This window comes from Abramis brama (assembly GCF_963993115.1).
Source record: "Abramis brama genome assembly, chromosome: 11".
In the NCBI taxonomy this organism is placed as follows: domain Eukaryota; kingdom Metazoa; phylum Chordata; class Actinopteri; order Cypriniformes; family Leuciscidae; genus Abramis; species Abramis brama.
In genome coordinates this window covers 40,726,858-40,744,892 of record NC_139973.1, presented here as the reverse complement: position 1 = coordinate 40,744,892, position 18,035 = coordinate 40,726,858, and the positions used below count along the sequence as shown (strand labels likewise).

Here is an 18,035-nt window from a genome sequence, read left to right as displayed (position 1 = left end):
TGTGTGTCGTCTTCCTCTCCAGCTCTCTGAGGATGAGGATGATGATGATGGAGACGCGGAGGAGCGTGTGAGTTTGACCAGACTCTACCAGTTTGCCCGCAGTGTCCGTGCGCTTCTGCACACCTATCATTACAACCAGATCTTCCTGTCGGAGTTCTGCGGCGCCTTCAGCAAATACACCAGCCGAGAGTTTCAGCCGCTGGCGTACGGGTACAAGACGCTGGACGAGCTGCTGGCTGCCATACCTCAGGTACACACACAGACACACACACACACACACACACACACACACACACACACCTACACCTACACCTACACCTACACCTACACCTACACCTACACCTACACACACACCTACACCTACACACACACCTCTGCTTCGATTCAGCATGCTCACATACATGCCTCAATGAACCGATTCTCTCTCTTCTGTGTGTTCAACAGGTTGTCTGGATTAAAGGTCACGGACACAAGAAGATCATAGTCCTGAAGAACGATATGAGAGGTATCGAATCCATTATTTTCCCTCCATGTTGGTTGATGCAGGAGTTTGACACCCCTGGTGTAGCTCTTTAAATCATGTTTGTCAGAACGGAAGACGTTAATAAATATAACTCTTAATATAATAAAGATAATGAACAAAAAAAGTGTTTGTACACATGCCAGATGTGTCACAATATATCGCAATTAAAAAAATGCATCAATATTTATCGTGGATAGTGACAATCTGTATTGTGGATAGTTCACACAAAATGAAAATTACTTGGTGAGAAAAAAAATAAGTTTACTGAGTTTTAGTGTCAGCACTACATCAAACTACTATATATAATGTTGAATATAATGTATAATAATGTAATGGGGGGAATATGTGTGGGTCCTGATAACGCCAAATGTCTGATGTTACCAGTAAAACTGGCCTACATTATTTTAAATATATCTAGTCAGTGACACTTCAAGCATATTCGTCTAAAATAAATCTGTATTTTCAGCTTCGGATTCATGAATATTGTTATTCTGGCGTCTCTATTGTCCTGCATTGGGTTTCAGCACCGAGTCTAAGGGGCTGTTTACACCTGGCCACTTCATGCGTTTTCTCAGATCGGATAGCTATCCAATCGTGAAAAGACCAGGTGTAAATGCCCTCCGAAACGCGTTCGAGACGGATTTGAATCCGATCGCTCAAACCACTTCAGGAGGAGGTCTGGGCCGCATTCCAGACGAAACTGGACAAGTCTAAATGCATCTGGTGGTTGAAACCACATATGTAAATTGTACTCCTCCCAAAAATGCTAAAAAAATAAGCGTGTGAGAGTGTGTTATAGGCTATATGTAATGTTATAGCCAGATATGACGACGCTACTGGAACACGCATCACCGCAGATGAGCAGCTGAGCATCTATTCATTAAGCCAACGAGCAAACTATCACAAATCAAAATGAAAGTAAGTCGCAGACGCTTAACACACAATCATCATCATTAAAAGTAAAGAAAGGAACTGATCTTCCAGGGCTGTTGCCGCTCTCTCTTATTGCGGTCTTTGATTTAGAAATTTTAGCTGATGATCAATAAAATGCAGCTCATATCTGTTGCTTTCGGTGACGTGCACTCCATTAAATCTGCATATAGCGCGGGAATTGAAGATCGGATTTAAATCCGTTTCGCAAAAACACATTTATGTGACCAGGTGTAGATGGAGTCGTTTTGATAAATCAGAAAGCTAGCTATCCGATCTGAGAAAACACATGAAGTGGCCAGGTGTAAACAGCCCCTTAGACTGTTCATTTACACACAATATAATACCAAATTTAGCATTTTAATCAACAGAACATTTATTGTTAACCTTTTATCATGTGTCTTGGAGTATCAAAATATCATATCGTGAGCTCAGTATCGTGATGTGTATCAAATCGTGGCATGAGGGTTTTGTTACACCTCTAGCTGTTTGTGATGGTGTGTGTTAAGTTGAGCTGTGTGTGTGTGTCTGTAGCTCGAGGCAGTCCTGCGGTCTCTGCTGACGGTCCTCGTCCCGATGAAGAGCCCAGATCCGCCGACAGCCCCGCCAGCGGTAAAACACATTTATTTATAGCGCTTTTCACAATACACATTTCAAAGCAGCTTTACAGAAGTGCATGATCCACATTACAATTTAGAGTGATCTGTTATCAGAGGAAACTAAGTTATGTATTTCAGAAAATGTACATATACATAATCACAGTTAGCTAAAAATTTATTCATTGAGAAAATGTAATAATTTAATGCAGAAACCATGAACTCATTGAAGTAATGAATACTTCTTTAACAAATGAAAAACATATTCTTTGGGATTGCCCAATCTTTAATGTTATGAGACAGTGCTTATTATCAGGACACAAGTTTAAGGATTTATTTATGAATCCAGAATTTATTTTGCAATTTTTAGCACAAGTACATTTAAAGAATCTTTTATATAACTGTACTTTTTTATTTCATTATTTTATTCTTTATTCTTTTATTTTATTTTTTGTTTGTCTAAGTTTGTTTTAATTATGTTATACATATAATATTCTGTTGTTTAATGTGTATCTGCCGTGTAACAGCTGAAGATGCTGATATGGCGAACTCAACACTACTTGTTAAATGATAATGACGTTTAGAAAACTGTAGCATTAGTGCATGTTGATTCAGAGCTTGCGTCACGACCCCGACGAACACGCGCATTAACCTGCGCTCCGCTAATCCACGTGTGTGTGTGTGTGTGTCCGTCAGGTGAGCTGGAGCTGCTGTGTCTGGGTTCGGGATCTCCCGTGGATCTCCTGTGTGGCCCGGTCCCGTCCTGCCTGCCGTCTCCTCAGCTGCGACCCGACCCGGTCCATCCCGCAGATCTGATGCGCTTCGATCCGGTTCATGATCGGCAGCCTCGACCGGCCAACGGTCTCCCCGCGGCGTCGGACAGCGACTCGAGCGAGCCGAAAGCTTGCGTCACGGACAGTCCCGGCCGCCGGACAACACGAAACAAGGTCAAACTAGCGGCTAACTTCTCCTTCACATCCGCCCTGTCAGGCTAACGCTAAAGAGTCCCGCGACATCACGTTGCCATGATGAACGTGCGTTCGCCAGCAGCTCTGTGTCCTTCCCTTTGACTGTGTGTGTCTGTGCAGAAACATCATGTGACACAGATGTGAGAGGAAACAGTCGTTCTTGTGTGGTGAATTTCTGTTCTCACATCTTTTGTTCTCTCGTTTTGTGAACTCGTGTCCTCAAACCAGCCGTGGCCCGTGCGATTGGTCTTTCGTTACTACAAACGCTAGTTATCAATGTCTCGCTCGAGCCTGAAGCGTGCAGGCCGCAGCTGATCGGAACGGTGAAGCCATGATGCTTTCATCCAGACCTTCATTACGGTGAATCTGTGCCTTTGTTTGAGACGTTATTTGTGTTGTGTGAAGCACATGGGCTCCGTCCAATGAAATGAAAGGAGGAATTCGCTTGACACTTTTTTTTGTTAAATCCGTTCCAGAGCGGGAGCCTGTCATTAAAGAGCCTTCCTCTCTTTTAAACGCATTCTTTACTCAAAGCCGCCCTCGTCACGTGACTCACAGAAGCCGAATCGCTTTAGTTCATGTTGTGAATCAAGTCTGTTTGTTAATTCTTAAAGGAATGTTTAGTTTAAAGCTTCTCGTTTCAGCCTCACGGTTTCACCGGCGTCACGGCGGGCCGAAGAGAGCGACGCCCTCGTACTCATAAATCTGCAGCGTGTCGTTTAGTTTGTCCAGAAGTTGCTTTGTAAGTTATATGCACATCGTGCATAAGCCCTTGTTTGCGATGAGAAGCTGCAGTTTCCTCTTTTACGTGTTTTGGCAAAATGGTGCTAATCAGATGATGTCCCTCTGGAGATGCCAAGGTTGTTTTGGTGAACCTTGAGTCCGTGTCCTCGCGCTCTGCAGAAGCTCCCCGTGATCCGAGTCCGGCTTTTACAATGGTTTGTATCGGACGCGCTCGGTCACGGCGAGGCTGATCTGTGTGACTGTCGCTCGCTTTCGGCTGGAGGAACCAACGAACCGAACGCTCAAGTGTTCTGCACTCGTGACACTGCGTGAAGTGTTCACGTCTTCTGTTTAGGGTGTCTCTCTTCGGTCCTGACGTCTCGGACGCCTGAACGGTGACCGCTGGAACTCTGAGGTGGAGGACGCGTGTCTTCAGAAGCTCTCAGTGTTTATATGCATGTGTGCATAACGCTCGCCTCTCGTGCTGTTGGGCAGATGGAGATTTGGTTTATGCAGGAATGTGGTGTGTGTTCGTCCCGGTGGATCTGTGTGTGTGCGCGTCTCCGTTCGTCCGTGCGGTGTTAGTGTGTGTTTATCCTCTCACGTCATCAGATGAACCCAGAAGCGCCTCGGGTTTGCGACGTCAGCTGACCATCGTCCGGTTCGTGTGTTCTGACGGGGAAGTTCAGGCTCAAGACGCACGAGGTCTTGTATGATTTTAGTCTTCACCAGAAACTCTTGTTTTTTTTATTTTTATGTAATGACCAAATATTTTCTGTCATGTATAATAAATATCACAAGCATCACTTGGTGTCCTGCCTTCAGTCGAGGTGTGCTGCCTCTGACGCGCCTCGCGCTCGGGTGTTAGTCCGCATGAAACGCCTCTCATGTGAGGAAGTGTTTTAGTATCATTGAGGTTTTATTAACATTTTGAATTAGAATTTTTATTTTCCATTTTAGTTTGTTAGTTTATTTTGTTGTGTGTCATTTAAAAAAAAAAATGTTTATACATATTTTATATCGTGGCCACGAATTTGTTCCCCTTGTTTTACCAAATAATGGCCGCGTTTAACTAATTTGTTCCCTTGTTTTGATTTAACTAAAATGATGTAATGAATTAATATTGTGCGCTCGATTTACTTGTGGTGGAAATCCAGCTTTTAATGTTGTTTATGTGTCTATGTGGTGTTTTTAATCTGCTTTAAGTCAAACCATGTGTAAATTCATAAGTCGACTCCATTGCTGAGTATTTCCTCCTTAAAACTGCAGTGAACCAAAGACAGTCTCAAAAACACGCTTTGAAATCGCTGGTGTTTCTGACGTCACAAACTACCTTGTAACCAATCAGATCAACGTGTGATCGTCAACCAGTGGATCTCTGAGTGAGTGAGTGGAGGCGGGGCTCATTTGCATATTCATAGAACCACGCATTCTAAATGAGGCAAGGGTGTCGAGTTACATTCAAGATATTTTAAGGAATGAAATTTTTTTTTCCAATGAACAAATGCTTAAATATGTCATTTCGGTGATCAAACATGAGACCATTGCACATTATATTGAAACCTCCATGAAGAATCGTTCACTCATAAGCAGTGTTGGAGGGTAATGCAAGTTATGTAATTGGATTACTTTTTAAAGTAGTGGGTAAAGTAACTCATTTAAATGTACATTTTAAATGTATTAAGCAATGTCTTTGCTGCTGCCTTTCAATGATCCAATTGAACCATACTGGGCGAACACATCTTTAAGCGGCAGCTCAGCGAAAGGTCAGTTTGAGCGGCGCCCTCTACTGGACAGGAGTGAACTTGCATTTCCTTCAGTCTGAGGCTTATTCACTTCACTTTTGGTGTGAAAGGGCCTTAACATTTGCCAAAAGTACAACTTTTTTTTGTTGTTCTTGTTAAAAACAAACACGCAAGCCCAGCCAAGGTGAGTAACGTTAAAGTAAACTAATGCATTACTTTCCAAAAAAAGTAACGTAACTTTTTTAGTGAGTATTGCAATATTGTAACACTCTACTTTTGAACTTCCCCCAACACTGTTCATACACATCTATTGATTTTTGCTGAATTACCTTTATTTTTTATTCTGTGACGGACACAAGCTTCCATAAATACATGACATCCAGTGAGTGAAATAAAACCTGGAACTCAAACACATCAGCAACATCAGACGTGAATGAAGGAGCGACACACACTGCTGAAACTAACTTTATTTGCAGGATATTCACAAGTGCCACTGATATCCTATTATTCAGATTCAGTTTCTGTTTAATTCAGATTTTCTGACCTGCTTAAATATCACATTTCAAAAGGCAACAAATGCCTAAAACTCCAAACGTAGTATTCATGTGTGTGCGCACATCAGACGAGGTGGTGTGTTGATCCGGCTCTGTGTGCAAGAAAACGTGTAGAAATCCCCTAAACTTCACGATCACACTCAAACCTTTAGGGAAGTGTTTGGATAATGACAGAAGACTGAGATGATGTTTTCCAGGGGCTGCTCATGTCTAAGAAATATCAGCTGTTAGTGAAAACGCTCTAATACACTTTGGACTGAAACTCAATAGTGTTGTTTAATATTCTCGTTTGACAGTGATACTGTGGAGAGATTCTGTTGTGCTTGTGACCAATTATTCATAACTCAATGTTTGTTCACACCAACAACAATAACTATAACGATGAAGACGGTTGTTCTAAATATAAAAGAATATAGTTCTAGCGGTGGTGTGGACTCTGCTAATGACAGAGGAACGATATCCACAGCTAAAACTACTAGCCTAACTCATATAAACTTAAAACATTATTCATTGTCTCTAACTAAAAACTACTGTTACTTGTCTTTAATAATCAAATGTAAATAAATAAAAATTAAATCATAAATTAATCCTTAAATTTTCAAAAGTTCAGTCAAGGGCAATGAGTTTATCTTTTCTTTGATTAGCATTAAACACAGACGGCGGGGATATTAGGCTGCTGTCACTTTAAGAGCGAAGGCACAGATCTAATATACTGATACACATGCATTGTCTTTCGCGACTGTTCACTCAAGCCGTATCCAACTGTGTTTACTAGCATTCTCGCATATTTGGACATCATTTTTATGTATTTGTCCGTTCAAGCGTAAGACGAGGTGAAACGGAGCTCATGTCAGTATTCGCGCGGCTTCTGAGACGCGGCTTTCTGCGCGCACTAAACTTCCAGCTAACGATACGAGTGCCTTTTCGTGACGTCTTGCGCTTGAATGTTTTAATTGTCGAGGCAGCGCTGGCTCGTCTACTGTCCCGAGCGTCATGTTCGCAACACTGCATGGTTAGACTTCATCAAAATGTTACCGGCGACTGACGCGTTTCATGCCGACACTGATTTTTACTCTCATTTGGCGCTGGGCAAGTGTTAATTGAACAGAACGATATCATGCGTTAGTGCGGACACTAATATCGTAATCATCATAGTTATCGCTCTTGGTGTGAACGGACTTTATAGTTCGGGTGAAGTGTTTCAGGAGCTGCTCTTCTGCTCCTCCGGACTGGAACGAAGCGCTTGAGTAACTAGAGTTTTACATGCTGCAGAATCAGTCTTTACTGCTCCAGTGATCGAATCCAAACTCATTAACACATTCATCAGATTAACAGGGTTGTGGTTGGGCGTGAGGCGGTCACATGACGCTGCACTGAGTGGCTCCACAGCAGTCTTTGATGAGGGCCGCGCTGCTCCGGCTGAGCGACGGCTTGTTCGCGGGAGCTTCAGATGCTCGGGGTTTCGGAGCTCCTGTGGCGGGAAGAAGAGCCAATCAGCTGAGCAGACGGGTCAGGGGTCACATGACTCTCTTCTGCGTCTAGCTGCGTTCACGCCATGTCAGAATTAGAGGTTACGACGTCGCGTCCATGTAGACTCATAATGGTAACACTTTACAATAAGGTTCATTAGTTCACATTAATGTATTAACCATGGTATTAACTAACATTAACCATGAGCAAAACATGTCTTACTGTATTTGTTAATCTTTGTTAGTTAATACAAATACAGCTGTTCATGTTAGTTCATAGTGCATTAACTAATGTTAACAAGATTTTAATAAAGTATTAGTAAATGTTGAAATTAACATTAACAAAGGTTAATAAATGCTGTATAAGTGCAGTTCATTATTAGTTCATGCTAATTAATGTAGTTAACTAATGAACCTTATTGTAAAGTGTTACCCTCATAATAATAACTTAATAAATAATAATTTTCTGAGAGCTCCGAGTCGTACCACCTGACCGCTGTTTGCCATACACTCATAATTCCCAAACCTAAGGTCCAAACACAGAAAGGCTCGTAATGATGTCATGGCATGAACGCAGCATTGAGGCGCAGCATGTCCTCCTGGGAAGTTCGTATGTACGAGTTGGGAAGTCGGGATTACGACGTCAGGTGTGTTGAAGTCACTGTGACTCGGAAAACCCATTTTCCCACTCGCAACTACGACTTGGTGGAAACCCATGTTCGACTGGCCAAAACTGTTTCCGACATGACTTGACCAGCATTATTCTCAGCCGCTGGGTTTAAACAACGTAGTTTCAACTTTTCTTATACATTTTTATTTCAATATTCAAACATTTAAGGAAGATAAATCAAAAATCAGATGAACTATATATAAACAGATGACACAAATAATTTCAACTTTAACCAGTTTGACACTGACTTGTTACAGCAACTGCCTTATGTCATTGTCATGTCAAGGTCAAAGTTGAGCGGCGCGTGTGTGTGTGTGTGTGTGTGTGTTGATGGCCAGTGCAAGTCATGGAAAAACCCCTTGAAGTCACCATGAAATCAAAATGGACATTTTTTTTAATGGAATATTACAGTTTATTATAGATGATTTATTGGTGCACATTATTGTGTTAATAATCTTGCATCTCTCCTCTTCTCTGATGATGAGGGCGGGGCTATAACCTGTCACTCACATGAGATCAGCCAATAGCAAACCACAACCATCCAATCAATTCCCCACAGACACAATCAAGCCCCGCCCACATTTGTTCTTGTTCCACTCGGATACACTGCCGTTCAAAAGTTTGGGATCTTTGAGATTTTTAATGTTTTTGATTGAAGTCTCTTCTGCTCTTCTGCTCTCTTCTGCTCACCAAGGCATTTATTTAATTAAAAATACAAAAAAACAGTAATATTGTTAAATATTATGAAATTTTAAATAACTGATCAAGCCCCGCCCACATTTGTTCTTGTTCCAGAAGCGTTTCACTCGGATATACGACACAATAGAGGAGAAAACACTAGTGTGACTTCTTTCATGATGACTTTAAGAAAGGTCTCAGCTCTCTCATAGTGAAATAAACATTTATGTGAGAGATTAAAGCAAAAGAACGTGTCTGTGAAGTCAAACTCTTACTCTGTATTACGCTGAGCTTCTGTCGGAGGAACTCAGCCATCTCTTTATCCTCCTCCTGCTCCCTGTTACACACACAGACCTCAGATCAGGTTAATATTAATATTAATATTAAATATTGTGCTTTTTTATGTAGATGAGTCACTAGTTCACTCTTAGAAAGAAAAGGTTCAATGGGTTTCCACATTCTTGACTGGATTTTAATCTCCTTCAGTGTGAATCAAATAATTATTCATGATCGTTCGTGTCTCCTTGGATATGGCCGACCTAAACAAAAAGTGTCTTACAAAATTTAAATCAATATATTGGTTTAAACTATTTCACATCATTTTGAAGAAAAAAACTCTAGGCTACAAGATCCGGTTCTCAAAAGTTAATGTTAAAGATGGCATAATTCTTTCATGTTTAACACGTTATATCAGATTTTGTCTACTGATAAAGTATGTTTACAAGATGTTTAATTCATATTAAAACAAAATTAATTGAAACTAAATCCCTAAAGTTGATAATGACAGGCTATATCTTCATTATCTATACTAATGGTATTATGTATACTAATGGTTTACATGATAGATCTCCTAAAAGCCTGTAAACACACAGAAGCTTTTCTGACCTCAGCCGCTCCACTTCTGCGTCTTCCACCAGGAAGTCTCTCTTCTGCACCAGCTGATGAATCTCCACGATTAACTTCTCTTCTCTCTGACGCTGTTTCTTACTCTTCTCTGCGTCTGTGTGTGCAGGTGAGTGTGTGTTAGATGAGAATATATGGACCATTCACATAAAAAGTTCACTTGCTCACAGTTTCACTGGTGAAAATATGCTCTAAGAATGTTTTGCTAACGTTTAAGTTATGAAAATGTTATTTTTCAATGTTCCCTGAATGTTCAAAACGTCCAGTTTTTTTTTAAATGTCCCCCTGTGGTGAAAATCCAGCTTTTAATGTTGTTTATGTGTCTATGTGGTGTTTTTAATATGCTTTAAGACAAACCATGTGTAAATTCATAAGTCGACTCCATTGCTGAGTATTTTCTCCTTAAAACTGCAGTGAACCAAAGACAGTCTCAAAAACACGCTTTGAAATCGCTGGTGTTTCTGACGTCACAAACTACCTTGTAACCAATCAGATCAACGTGTGATCGTCAACCAGTGGATCTCTGAGCTGAGTGAGTGAGTGGAGGCGGGGCTCATTTGCATATTCATAGAACCGCGCATACTAAATGAGGCAAGGGTGTCGAGTTACATTCAAGATATTTTAAGGAATGATTAAATTTTTTTTCAAGGAAAAAACATTTAAATATGTCATTTTGGTGATCAAAGATGAGTTTTAAAATTGACTACAGGGGGACTTTAAATGTATTTTGATTGTCTTCTTGATTATAAATATTAAGGTTACATTCCATTGTATCATTTTGCAAACATTATGGGAACGTTACTTTTGAATGTGCTCTGAAACTAGTAGTAACATTTAATAAAGGGTAGTCGATGTATGAATAATGTTTTTGTGCTAATGTTTTGAGAACATTATTAAAAACCAGATAACTTTGAACAAATGTTCTACAATGCTTGTTCATGACGTTTAGAGACCATTCCCTGTTAGTGGTCTCGTTTGCTGGGTTTCCACTCAGCTATATATATATGCAAATTTAGAATTTTAATTGCAAGATGGAAATGTGCACAAAAAATCATCAGAATAAATACTCATAACAGTTTATGCTGAGGTGTATTTTCAGTAGTTTTGTACACTGTAGTTGACGGAAACACGTTCTCTTCAGTCACCTGGCACTGTCACGATCTTCCTCAGCTCCTGTTTCAGGCTCATAATGTCTTTGCAGAGCTGAACATCGTCCATCCTGAGAAGAACACGAGAGAAAAGCTCAGCGTTTTGTTCATTAAACGTTCAGATACTCACATGAATCTCTGCGTTACGTTCAGATACTCACATACTCGTACACAAGTACACAAATACTCAGATACTCGCATGAATCTGAGTGTTTGGTTCAGATACTCACATGAATCTCATTGTTTAGTTCAGATACTCACATGAATCTGAGTGTTTGGTTCAGATACTCACATGAATCTCAGCGTTTAGTTCATTAAACGTTCAGATACTCACAAACTCATACTCACATAATCATACACAGATACTCACATGAATCTCAGTGTTTAGTTCAGATACTCGCATGAATCTGATTGTTTAGTTCAGATACTCACATGAATCTGATTGTTTAGTTCAGATACTCGCATGAATCTCAGTGTTTAGTTCAGATACTCACATGAATCTCAGCGTTTAGTTCATTAAACGTTCAGATACTCAAACTCATACTCACATAATCATACACAGATACTCACATGAATCTCAGTGTTTAGTTCAGATACTCGCATGAATCTGATTGTTTAGTTCAGATACTCACATGAATCTGATTGTTTAGTTCAGATACTCGCATGAATCTGATTGTTTAGTTCAGATACTCGCATGAATCTGATTGTTTAGTTCAGATACTCGCATGAATCTCAGTGTTTAGTTCAGATACTCACATGAATCTCAGCGTTTAGTTCATTAAACGTTCAGATACTCACAAACTCATACTCACATAATCATACACAGATACTCACATGAATCTCAGTGTTTAGTTCAGATACTCGCATGAATCTGATTGTTTAGTTCAGATACTCACATGAATCTGATTGTTTAGTTCAGATACTCGCATGAATCTCAGTGTTTAGTTCAGATACTCACATGAATCTGAGTGTTTAGTTCAGATACTCACATGAATCTGATTGTTTAGTTCAGATACTCGCATGAATCTGAGTGTTTAGTTCAGATACTCACATGAATCTGAGTGTTTAGTTCAGATACTCGCATGAATCTGAGTGTTTAGTTCAGATACTCGCATGAATCTCTGTTTAGTTCAGATACTCACATGAATCTGATTGTTTAGTTCAGATACTCACATGAATCTGAGTGTTTAGTTCAGATACTCGCATGAATCTGAGTGTTTAGTTCAGATACTCGCATGAATCTGAGTGTTTAGTTCAGATACTCGCATGAATCTGAGTGTTTAGTTCAGATACTCGCATGAATCTGAGTGTTTAGTTCAGATACTCGCATGAATCTGATTGTTTAGTTCAGATACTCACATGAATCTCAGTGTTAAGTTCAGATACTCGCATGAATCTGAGTGTTTAGTTCAGATACTCGCATGAATCTGAGTGTTTAGTTCAGATACTCGCATGAATCTCAGTGTTAAGTTCTGATACTTGCATGAATCTCAGTGTTTAGTTCAGATATTCGCATGAATCTGAGTTTAGTTCAGATACTCGCATGAATCTGATTGTTTAGTTTAGATACTCGCATGAATCTGAGTGTTTAGTTCAGATACTCGCATGAATCTCAGTGTTTAGTTCAGATACTCACATGAATCTCAGCGTTTAGTTCATTAAACGTTCAGATACTCACAAACTCATACTCACATAATCATACACAGATACTCACATGAATCTCAGTGTTTAGTTCAGATACTCGCATGAATCTGATTGTTTAGTTCAGATACTCACATGAATCTGATTGTTTAGTTCAGATACTCGCATGAATCTCAGTGTTTAGTTCAGATACTCACATGAATCTGAGTGTTTAGTTCAGATACTCACATGAATCTGATTGTTTAGTTCAGATACTCGCATGAATCTGAGTGTTTAGTTCAGATACTCACATGAATCTGAGTGTTTAGTTCAGATACTCGCATGAATCTGAGTGTTTAGTTCAGATACTCGCATGAATCTCTGTTTAGTTCAGATACTCACATGAATCTGATTGTTTAGTTCAGATACTCACATGAATCTGAGTGTTTAGTTCAGATACTCGCATGAATCTGAGTGTTTAGTTCAGATACTCGCATGAATCTGAGTGTTTAGTTCAGATACTCGCATGAATCTGAGTGTTTAGTTCAGATACTCGCATGAATCTGAGTGTTTAGTTCAGATACTCGCATGAATCTGATTGTTTAGTTCAGATACTCACATGAATCTCAGTGTTAAGTTCAGATACTCGCATGAATCTGAGTGTTTAGTTCAGATACTCGCATGAATCTGAGTGTTTAGTTCAGATACTCGCATGAATCTCAGTGTTAAGTTCTGATACTCGCATGAATCTCAGTGTTTAGTTCAGATATTCGCATGAATCTGAGTTTAGTTCAGATACTCGCATGAATCTGATTGTTTAGTTTAGATACTCGCATGAATCTGAGTGTTTAGTTCAGATACTCACATGAATCTGATTGTTTAGTTCAGATACTCGCATGAATCTGAGTGTTTAGTTCAGATACTCACATGAATCTGATTATTTAGTTCAGATACTCGCATGAATCTGAGTGTTTAGTTCAGATACTCGCATGAATCTGATTGTTTAGTTCAGATACTCGCATGAATCTCAGTGTTAAGTTCAGATACTCGCATGAATCTGAGTGTTTAGTTCAGATACTCGCATGAATCTCAGTGTTAAGTTCAGATACTCACATGAATCTGATTATTTAGTTCAGATACTCGCATGAATCTGAGTGTTTAGTTCAGATACTCGCATGAATCTGAGTGTTTAGTTCAGATACTCGCATGAATCTCAGTGTTAAGTTCAGATACTCGCATGAATCTCTATTCGCATGAATCTGAGTGTTTAGTTCAGATACTCGCATGAATCTGAGTGTTTAGTTCAGATACTCGCATGAATCTGATTGTTTAGTTCAGATACTCACATGAATCTCAGTGTTAAGTTCAGATACTCGCATGAATCTGAGTGTTTAGTTCAGATACTCGCATGAATCTTAGTGTTAAGTTCAGATACTCACATGAATCTGATTATTTAGTTCAGATACTCGCATGAATCTGAGTGTTTAGTTCAGATACTCGCATGAATCTGAGTGTTTAGTTCAGATACTCGCATGAATCTCAGTGTTAAGTTCAGATACTCGCATGAATCTCTATTCGCATGAATCTGAGTGTTTAGTTCAGATACTCGCATGAATCTCAGTGTTTAGTTCAGATACTCGCATGAATCTGAGTGTTTAGTTCAGATACTCGCATGAATCTGAGTGTTTAGTTCAGATACTCGCATGAATCTCAGTGTTTAGTTCAGATACTCGCATGAATCTCAGTGTTTAGTTCAGATACTCGCATGAATCTCAGTGTTTAGTTCAGATACTCGTATGAATCTCAGTGTTTAGTTCAGATACTCGCATGAATCTCAGTGTTTAGTTCAGATACTCGCATGAATCTCAGTGTTTAGTTCAGATACTCGCATGAATCTCAGTGTTTAGTTCAGATCCTCTCGCATGAATCTCAGTGTTTAGTTCAGATACTTGCATGAATCTCAGTGTTTAGTTCAGATCCTCTCGCATGAATCTCAGTGTTTAGTTCAGATACTCACATGAATCTGAGTTCGGACTCGCGTCTCACCAAAACCTCCCGCAGGCGCTGAATACGAGCCATTTCTGCCTCGATCTCGTCTGGACACATGGAGCTTTCAGCCATCGACACGTCCATCTGGCCTAGAGTGCAAACAGACGGCGGGTAAGAGAGAGTGTGTGTGTGAGTAAGTGAGTGTGTGTGGAATTTTTCAGGACCATTGCATTGAAAAATCTGTGCCATATATCACTGCTGTAGTGCCGTTGACACAGTAGTTCCCAAAAAACAACTTAAAAAGTGCCTCTATTATGCTTTTTTGGATATTCACTTTCATATAGTGTATAATGCAGCTTTTTGTGTATATGTTAAAGGTCTGCAAAGTTTCAAAGATCAAAGTATATGACAAATAAAGTTATTGTCTCCTAAGAAGCGATTCTGAACTGCTGAAACGGCCTGTTACATACAAACCTGTGTAATAATGTAACAAATTAGGAAATGAGTGTTTGTTTTTCCGACGCATGCTGTAAGCGGTTGACCAATCACAGCAGACTGGGCCATCTGACCAATCAGAGCAGAGCAGCTCTCAGAGAGGCGGGGTTTAGAGAGACTGAATCCTTGATCGAAGCGTTTCAGACACAGAAAAAAGAGCTGATGCTGCCGTGGAGATTATGAGGAAATTAAAGTGTTTTTTTGGCATTAGATGTATGTAAACCTGTTGGACGCTTTAAAATAGTATAATAGGGGCTCTTTAATGTCACTGCATTAGATATAAAATATAAATCAAATATTGCAAATCATTTACTAACATCACTTTTCATGCTCTCTGTTTGAATCAGCTGGTGTTTAGTGGATGTGTGAAGTCAGTTCTGCTCAAGTTCAAGATATTTAACAAATAAGTTGATCTTTCTTGTGGCTTTTATCAGTGTTGTGTCAGTATACTATTGTTTAGCCAGTTAGCTGTCAGTGTTCTGTAGCGCATTTTGTTTCCCTATCATATATTTTAATAATCATCATTAGGCATCATTCGAAAGCTTTAACCCTCCGGTGCTCTTCTGTCATTTCTGACTGAAATATTTTATGTTTTTTTTTGTTTTTTTTTAAATAACTTTATCGGAATGGTACGAAACTTGGTAAAATTGTGAAATTTGGCTAATTATTTCCTGAGAGGCCTCAATACAGTAGAAATAATATTGTTTATATTATTCATGATAATATTAGTTTTCAATTTAAGAGCAAGCGGAAAAAAATGGAAACGCGCTATAATGAAATTTCCACCACCAACAATTTTGCCACTTTTTACAGTTATTATACAAATTTACCAAGACAAAAACAGAGAAACTGAAGAGCTGGAGATGAAATGTAAGACATGCAATGTATGAAGAAACATAACATTTAAGCTCATAATATTTTGCATTTTTATTCGTTTTAAATTATTTTTATTATTTCTATACAGTTTTTTGTATTATTAATTTTTAATATTTGGCAACTCACTGAAATGTTAAACTTTTTAATATTTTATTTTGTTAACGTTTAGGCTATCTTATTCCAACAAAAATGTTTTTTTTAATGGATTTAGTTTTTAATTACCCGTCATAATATATGACTGAATTGAAATTGTCACAAATAGAAAAACAAACGAGTGACCCTTAAAAACATGAGAGGTCATCAGTGATATTGAAAACTGATTTTTTTTTTTTTTAATTGTTACAAATGAATAACAAAAACAAACAAAAAATCATAACTGATAACATCAGCATCAATATCGCGTCTGTTAATAACACTGTCTGCAGTCATATCTAATATTAAACCAAATATCAATGACTTAATGAAATCATATTAGCAACGCTAATGCACGTCTGATAATAATATTGAAATCATATTTTTATCTAATTGATAATAAGACTATACTATCACATGGACAATAACACTAATGTGACGCCTGGTAATGACAGTGCAACCATATCCGATAATGAGACTAATATGATATCTGATATATCTGATAATAATAACATGTAAATCTGAAGTGCCTGTCACCTTTGTCTCTGCCCCGGATGGTCTCGTGCATCGCGCCGTATGTCTTCATCGGCCCGTCGCTCTCGGAAAGGGCTTTCTTTAGTTCCATGGTAGATGCTGATGTGACAGATCTCTGATTTCTTTGATTTCGTCTTTGTAATCACGCTAATCTGCGCTCATCCGAGGAGACCAACAACATCATGACAGAATGAAGACCCGTGACGTCACCGTGATGAGGGATGCAGAGCGCATGCGCACAAGGGTCGACTCGACGGACTGACACAAAACACTGGTAAATAACGCTACTCTGCATTAACATCGATACCAGTGGCGTTATTAAGAAATAATCACACTAAGTAGCCTATAGTAAGAGAAAATAGTTGGAAACTTAAAATTGGTGTTTTTGCGTCGGTACGAACTGTTTTTAATTGTTCTTCTTTTTTAAACGTGCTTAAAAGAAAGTCTTTTTAAAACTCGTTTTGGGTCCCGCGTTTCTGTCCGTCTCAGCCAACAGGGAACGTTCTGAGAACTTTAGCAAACATTCTTCCAGTAAGACTAATAGAACGTTCGTTCAAATGATGTGGACTTTCTTTATTAATGTAACGTTTTTTAAATGTAACTACTTGTTTCAGAACGTTCAAAGAACATTCAAAAGTAACGTTCCCATAATGTGAAAAAAAAACGTTTTCAAAACAGTAAAAAATAAATAAATAAAAAAAACAGTAGAGAATTTGGAAACATCTTTCTGTAAAACTATAACACTACATTTCTTTATGATAGCATTCATTAATGGAGTGCGTATCAATCATGAACATTACAATAAAGAATACTTCAGTACAGCATTTATTAATCTCAGTTAATAAGATTAATAAATTAAAACTGAATATATAAAACTGTAAAGTTATACCCAAACGTCCAACTCATTGCAATGAACCATATATACAAATGATTGATGTGTTATAAAAAAATGTCTGTTATTTTATAACATTGTTTTATTGTTAACATATAATTTACATAAAACAACATACACAATAATAATTCTCCCCATGTGTGATTCATTCATTTCAATTAAAGAATATTATGAAGTTGTTCAAGATATTTACAGTTTGCTAAAAACTGTTTTCCATCCCATAGGACAATATGTAAAACCTATTAAATACATTTTAATAATTTCATTCCACTGAATTTGATCTAGACTGATAAATGATGTGCAAAACAAAAACAGAATGAAATAAAAAGACTAAAAGATAAAGAAAATGTATGTTTGGACAAAGGAATGAGCTGCTTATTAAAGAGATGATAGCATATACAAGATTACATTATTTATTTTTTAAAGATAAGAAATTACTATATTACTATATACTATATTAGTAAAGTACCTTAGGCATATTCAAAGCATCAAATATAGAAGATAATCTAATGTAAATGTGTGACCAGATTTCAGCCGCCGTTTGCAATAAAACCCTTGATCATTCATTAATAATTATAACCTTTGTTGCA

The 18,035-nt window shown here is 38.4% G+C and overlaps 3 protein-coding genes across 7 annotated transcripts in view; 1 reads left to right on the top strand and 2 right to left on the bottom strand.

Moving 5' to 3' along the window:
• The window catches only part of marf1 (meiosis regulator and mRNA stability factor 1), a 37,018-nt gene extending 32,472 nt beyond the window's left edge, over positions 1 to 4,546 (top strand). For all 5 annotated transcript variants that reach the window (XM_084129968.1, XM_084129966.1, XM_084129965.1 and 2 more), the window contains exons 23-26: positions 23 to 250; positions 445 to 505; positions 1,988 to 2,065; positions 2,746 to 4,546. In XM_084129968.1, the coding sequence (XP_083986094.1) occupies positions 23 to 250; positions 445 to 505; positions 1,988 to 2,065; positions 2,746 to 3,044 (666 nt within the window). In that variant the 3' untranslated portion in view covers positions 3,045 to 4,546. The remainder of the gene's footprint in view (positions 1 to 22; positions 251 to 444; positions 506 to 1,987; positions 2,066 to 2,745) is intronic.
• Positions 4,547 to 5,795: 1,249 nt separating this feature from the next.
• bmerb1 (bMERB domain containing 1) lies at positions 5,796 to 16,766 on the bottom strand. Its single transcript, XM_084129969.1, has 6 exons — positions 16,557 to 16,766; positions 14,545 to 14,665; positions 10,905 to 10,978; positions 9,742 to 9,856; positions 9,132 to 9,193; positions 5,796 to 7,510 (listed from the first exon to the last, which is right to left on the bottom strand). Exons 1-6 carry the CDS (start codon positions 16,642 to 16,644, stop codon positions 7,398 to 7,400), a joined length of 573 nt encoding a protein of 190 aa, XP_083986095.1. The 5' UTR covers positions 16,645 to 16,766; the 3' UTR covers positions 5,796 to 7,397.
• Positions 16,767 to 17,516: 750 nt separating this feature from the next.
• LOC311092591 (mpv17-like protein) overlaps positions 17,517 to 18,035 on the bottom strand; it is a 6,488-nt gene continuing 5,969 nt past the window's right edge. The window contains exon 4 of the mRNA XM_084129414.1: positions 17,517 to 18,035. This exon is cut by the window's right edge and continues 708 nt beyond it. The gene's annotated coding sequence lies outside the window, so the exon portion shown is untranslated.

Coding starts and splice junctions, on each gene's coding strand:
- bmerb1 (XM_084129969.1), bottom strand. CDS start 16,644: ATGGAACTAAAGAAAGCCCTTTCCGAGAGCGACGGGCCGATGAAGACA. Junction 9,857..10,904: donor GAAGATCGTGACAGTGCCAG/GTGACTGAAGAG, acceptor CTGCACACACAG/ACGCAGAGAAGAGTAAGAAA. Junction 9,194..9,741: donor GCAGAAGTGGAGCGGCTGAG/GTCAGAAAAGCT, acceptor TGTGTGTAACAG/GGAGCAGGAGGAGGATAAAG.